General features: G+C 37.7%; 1 protein-coding gene across 1 annotated transcript in view; it reads right to left on the bottom strand.

The window, feature by feature from the left end:
* Positions 1,115 to 6,480, bottom strand: part of LOC109823399 (probable cadmium/zinc-transporting ATPase HMA1, chloroplastic) — a 7,797-nt gene continuing 2,431 nt past the window's right edge. Inside the window, exons 2-5 of the mRNA XM_020389677.1 lie at positions 6,304 to 6,474; positions 5,936 to 6,123; positions 5,763 to 5,849; positions 1,115 to 1,517 (exon numbers count right to left, since the gene is read on the bottom strand). Coding sequence (XP_020245266.1) covers positions 1,350 to 1,517; positions 5,763 to 5,849; positions 5,936 to 6,123; positions 6,304 to 6,474 — 614 coding nt within the window. The 3' untranslated portion in view covers positions 1,115 to 1,349. The remainder of the gene's footprint in view (positions 1,518 to 5,762; positions 5,850 to 5,935; positions 6,124 to 6,303; positions 6,475 to 6,480) is intronic.

The raw sequence follows: 6,480 nt of genomic DNA, 5'->3' as shown, positions 1-6,480 counted from the left end.
AAAAATGTAACTTATACAGGTCCTTTTTTTTAATAAAGAAAATGAGGTATTAGCTAATTTGAAAATTTAGACGGAAATAATGAGACTGAAATCTAAGGGCAATGTCAAAGTTAACAAAGTTTATTAAAAAATTAACTGAAAATACTTTTCCATCTATACTTATTGATTTCAATTACAAGATATAGATAGGAATTAATGTTTTTACCCAACACAATTTCAATTTTATTTTACTATAAAATTTACTAAAAAGCATTTAATTGTACATGTAGACAGTTCACGTCCCGTTTTATAAAAATTGACCTTTATGTGTAGATATGAATGTGCGCTGAATTGGACTTTTCTACTGTGTATGATAATGCTCGGTCACAAGAGTACTCTCAATTTGCTTCTTTTCCTCTCCTTTTTTGGTACTACTGTCTTGTTGAGTTGTGAATGACTTCACAACTCTGGAGTGAAAGGAAGAGTACTTCATTTTGGACCCAGAGTTCAAAAGAACCACCACGGAACAAAATAACACGTGTCATTTTCTTGAAATTCGAACTTGTTTTGCTCTTTTCTCCAACCTTTTCTATATAATATAAAATGATCAAGGTTTTCCAAGAGCACAGCTGGGGAGCAACGATCGAATCAAGTTGAGGGGAGAAGGAAATGGCTAGCACATAGGCAAATCACTTGTCTCACAAGCGGTCTCATCATTTTGGTTCCAAATTAATTTTATGGCCTTTGAAGTATAGCAATATCATTTTTTTTCCCATTATGCCAACGAATAGATGCATCAACTTTTGCTAAGAACTACATTTATCACCCCCTGTTATTTTTTGCTTAGTCCCAGCAGTGTCGGTGGACAAAGGAGCTTAAACATGCCCCACTTTACAAAGCAAAGAAAAAACAACTCTTAAAAATTGTAGTGTAAAGCCTAAGCATCTTTAGGCAATTTCACTGTCTAAAACATTGCAGCCAACTCTCTGTTTTAAAACCACTGTATAATCCTTCCCATGAGTCTCGAACGCCTCAGTGACTTCACAATTGCATAGAAAATGTTCTTTTGCGTTAAGCTTTACCCTGTTTATTTACTGTTCAACCATCACGACGGGCATTTTATACACCAATCACATTAGTCCCAAAACCAATAGCTTTATTAACCCTTTCATATTCCTGAAATGATCAGAAGACATGTTACTATGTGTAGTACCACTTACTGTTGTTTCTTTTTGGGTGGAGAGGAAAGGGGCGAAAAAAGAACTACACAGGAATAAACAATACAAGTTAACGAAGATGTCCTACTACATAAAACATACAGAGCTTTTGCATCCAAAAACCGGGGAGCACAGCCTCGAACATTTACATCTTTACAAAGGAGCCGCTTGCGGCGTCTGTCTGTTAAGAAATGCGGACAAAGCTGTCCTAAATCCATGAAGAAGGTCACGGACATCATGAATCCACGACCATGAGGGGTCTTTTAGTGCACGAATCGAGTTGAGACAGACTAAAAGGGTTCCTCCTTCATGCAAAAGAACCTGTATAATCGAGCAATAAAATGGGCGGTATCACTACTAAACAAATTGAAAAGATTTCTTGATCAAATCAACCATGAGAGAATTTCTCAGCGGTAAGCAATAAGAGTCATGGCCAACATTTTCTGCCTTATGACTTAAACCCATCTGCGTGATAAATTTAAACTTTAGCACTTCTCTATACTCTTAGCAGCTTCACTACTGTTTGCAGTCATTACTTGCTGTAATCAAAAACTATTTATCATGATCAGGGATGTTAATAACATCATCCCTTTTGAGAATAAAGACAAGAAAATCCATAAAGGATATGACAATATTTTCACAAGATGACCCGGCATCGACCCTCCACATGATCTAATCCAGTCCATTGAAACTATGACAAGGTGAGATTTTTGAATATAACCAGAGAGGGCGAGGGGTAGATTACATTGTTTAAGCTCATGCAACCATGGAATCCTAATTTTCCATTACTTATGTATATCATTAGCATATGGAACACTTGGCACATTTGATGGGAGATATGGAAAGTAGATTTAAACGACTGATTATAAGTGAGATCATATTTTAATTCTTAAGACGTCTTCAGTGTTTGATTTTCCTTAATAAAGTGCTCATAAAGAAGTATTTACTCAAAACACGCTTTAGAGAAGAAATCTTGCATCACATTTTAGAGAAGAAATTTTACCCCATTAAGGTGTTTGGTACTTTATTCTAAAGAAAAGTTAATATCCAAAGTAAATTTCAGCGAACAAGTCCAGATAAGATAAGAATGTATGTATGGAAAGAAAGGATGGACAAGACTTCATGGCACCCCGAAAATATAAAAAGAAGAAGGTCGTAGAGTTTAGATAGATATCAGATTACATGAGGTCATCCAAGCTAAAAGTAGGAAACACTTGATCCATATTTCTTACTCCTAGTCAATCGGATAAAACTACTCCTATATCAAATTCTTAAAGATTTTTCAAGTGACAATAGAAACATGATGGATTTGCATAAAGCATATTACAATGGCTCAAATTAGGCATTGACAGACCTCTATTAGAGACAATAGTACCCTCATTCTTAAAGGTCCGCCATTTTCACTGAGAGCAAAAGTCATTGTATCATATGACCTGAATGTTTCAAGTGGTGTCTCTGCAGATGTGCTCTCACTATTATAGTCTGTCCAGATGCCAGAGTTAACAAATTTGGTAGGCATCTAGGACATCTATGACTGATATCTCTCCCGCAGCTATTTGGTCAGTGAACGTACTACACAAAATACTGCCCCAACTATCCCGCGAAATGGTACATGCACTCTCCACGTGGGTAAACTACAGATGACTGCTTAGAATCAAATGATAGCACCGCTTACCCACTTAGTCAAAATAGTTATATAAATCAATCTCAAGGCAATATTGTCAGAAATCTCCTAAATATCCCTGGTGACAGTTGATTTGAGAAATCAAGCCACCGCTACTTCATGTTGGATGGGGATATCAAACCTATTATGCAGAACTTCAACAACTTTCATGCCATTTTTTATTCTGTAACTATGAGCTTATTGAAATCAGTAACACCTCTTCTATTTCCATTATATATTTTGAAAAAGCTTACATATATACAAATTCACTCAAGATGGTCGAGCACAGGAGGCAATTGGATCTTCATAGAAGATCATTCTCAATCTCTCGTATAATGAAGAGAATCTCTTGGATAAAGATCTGTTGTTTCTTCATCTACGCACAAACTCCAAAGCTGCGCTCAGTGTTGTCAATGCGCTAGGCACAATACAGGGCGCAAAATATCTTTACGCGCACATGCGGAAGGCGTAATGCGATGCGCGTGCCCAAGTGATGTGAGACGCACACCACAAAAAATATCTTTACACGCACATGCGGAAGGCGTTACGCGATGTGCGTGCCCAAGTGATGTGAGGCGCACACCACACGCAATTTTTCAAGATAGATAATGAAGCACGAAATAACATGTACAGGAATTCACATGAAAAATACGTCAGGATAAATAATATCTTACTACCAAATCTCAATATAAGGTCTTAATTTCTAATGCTAACATATCCAACACAGTAGCAAAGTTCATAATTTTTCAAATCAAATGTCAAATTAAGACTAGTATCCTAGCAAAATCAAATAGTAAATGAGGATTAGTTAAGATCCTAATTGAAGGCTACTAAAAAGGACTAATGGGTTTATTTTGCTTTTCGGAATATGGGTTATCGTGTATAAAGACTCAACGAAATGTTAACGAATAAAAATATACGATGTTATGTACGAAGTGCACCCTGCACAAAGTCAGGATGCTTGCGAGGCCCAAATTATATTGCTGCATCAGATGCAGCGTGCTTCGCCACCACCCCGCATCATAGGGCGTAGAAGGCGCAGTGAGGCACGCGCCTTTGAAAACACTAGATGTGCTGAGGGTTGAGGGTTATAATTATATATTCTAACATGTCACTGCAGGTTAAGCGCTCTTTTCATGGATGGAAAGCAAGATCAAAGAGTGACATCCTTTGTTTAAATCCGCTTTTAAGCCATAGCCAGTCATGGTTGCTCTGATACCTTTATAAAGGCGCCTTTCACTACATCTAGACTCCAAAGTTGTGGTGAGGATTGAGAATTATAATTATATATTCTAACAAGATCAAAGCTTGAGGACCCAGAAACTGGACCTCCACCAGTTATGAGATTGGAGTGGTGCACATATCCCCAAAGAAGATTATGGGTTGTGGGAGTGGGCAATGGCCACAAGCTGGTAACTGACTGGACCAATACATACTGCATGGCTCACATGTGAGTGCACAAATCCCCAAAGAGATTAGGGGTTGTGGGGTGGGCAATGGCCATAAGCTGGTAGTTGGACCAAGACATAATACACGTCTCATATTTAAAATCTTCCTGATTCATTTTCACTGTATCCTTTTTCATAATTACCAGCGGTTTTATCACTCAATATTCCAATTAATTTCTAGCTAACCTTACCCTGACAACCCTCGTCTTGTAACTACAAACCCCCAACCCTGCACCCAAAAAAATAAAATAAAGAATAAAAATTAAGATGAAGAAAGAAAGAAAGAAAAAGAAGGTTCAAGTATTGCTCCCAATAGATACCAAAGCCTAATGCATAATTATCAACTAAAACATCTTCAGTCAAATATACATACAAACCCACTTTCCATATAGAAGGTTTGTCCACTAGAAAACCACCTCCACTTCAAAGGACAAACTGTCCCACTTAGGAAAGATATTCATCTTTCAATAGATAACAAGGTTATGCAGTTTGGAAACCTTCGGCTATGAGTGCATCAACATGGTGTGGAGGACACAAATCTAGTGTTCAAAGCTAATAATTCCTTTATTGTACCTTGAAACACCATAGAGTTTAGTAGGAATTTCAACCGTACCATAGTTGCTGTGATTTGGAAGGTTGTCACGGAGGATGCTACTGGTGACAAGAAAACAAACAGATATTTTTACATAGAAACCTCACGTAGTAACCAATAGAATATTCAAATTGGACTCTATGCTTCATAAGTTGGAAGGAGTTCAAAAACAAGGTAGGGTTAAGTTACAATTAGCTTATTGCTGAATGCAAAGTAAAATCATTTAGAGTAGTGACATGGTGATGCCAACAATTAACAAACATGCAAGATATATTTGAGAGGGTTGGAGATAATTCAATTGATAGCTAGAGAGGAGCTAGTAGAACGTGAAAAGTATAGGACAATAAATTGATCTCAGAAATGTGTTCCTATTATATTGGACTTCTTTTTGGTATTGAGTGGCCATAATATGGATGGTCTTAGTAGCAGGTAGCCTAGATTTATGTATAAGAAATATTCATGGCGGATGAAATCAAGCATTAGTGCATACTAGATAATTGATCCATCAGACATTTTGGATACTAGATAATCACCTGCTTAGAAAGGATTAACCACATGAAATTAATTAACTAGTTATTTGCAATCACTCCTATTTGGGGCGTTGGTGTTGCAATAAAGAACCGGATTGGAAAACACTACAGGCACACCTCCAACCACACCTTGGGGCACACCCCCTCTCTCAGCTACAGTTCACGGGGCCCACTTTAGATTTTTAAAAAAATCTAAAGTGGGCCCCGTTTTAAAAATCTAAAGTGCGCCCTGTGCACTGTAGCTGAGAGAGGGGGTGTGCCCCAAGGTGCGGTTGGAGGTGTGCCTGTAGTGCCACTCCCACGGATTATATAGGTTCCAGTTCAACAACGTACCGTCAACCATAGTGGAAGAAAACCCAATACAGAAGGAAGAGAAGCTAAAAGAATGCATGACAAAGCAAGTACCACACTTTGCTTGACCTGCAACAAACCGAATTTCATTAAAAAAAATCATAAACAATTACTAAATTCAATTGGAAAGCACGAGAGATAACAGCATTAAGTACCAATGAAGTGGTTTGACGAGCTTTTGCAATACAAAAAGGAACACCAGAAATGTTGTCTTGCAATAATAGCACATCTGCAACAGCTATAGCAGTCGCACTAGCCCGTTGAGCCAGAACCATACCCACAGTTGCTGCAGCAAGGGCAGGTGCATCATTGATGCCATCACCAACCATTATCAGACCTCCACCTACATGTAGAGTACTGAATGTTGAGAAGGTTCAATTTTAAGATAGTAGGATAAATTAAAGCAATGATAGTAGGATAAATTAAAGCAACAATATAACCTTCATAAGGCAATCAATGGTAAAAATACCAATCAGTCAGTGAGAAACACCATGGAATTTTATAAGCTTTACTTAAGACAAACCTGTGTCCCTAGATGCAGTTTTCACTTGGTTTAGCTTATCCTCAGGCTTCAGGTTGTAATATACTTCATTAATACCAACGCACTTCGCAACTCTTGATGCACTTGACTCATGATCACCAGTTAACATCATTATTCGAAGTTTTGCTTTGTCTTTCAGTGTAGATATTACTTCTGTAA

Source organism: Asparagus officinalis, chromosome 9 (genome assembly GCF_001876935.1).
Source record: "Asparagus officinalis chromosome 9, Aspof.V1, whole genome shotgun sequence".
Taxonomy (NCBI): domain Eukaryota; kingdom Viridiplantae; phylum Streptophyta; class Magnoliopsida; order Asparagales; family Asparagaceae; genus Asparagus; species Asparagus officinalis.
This window is presented reverse-complemented; position numbering and strand designations above follow the sequence as displayed.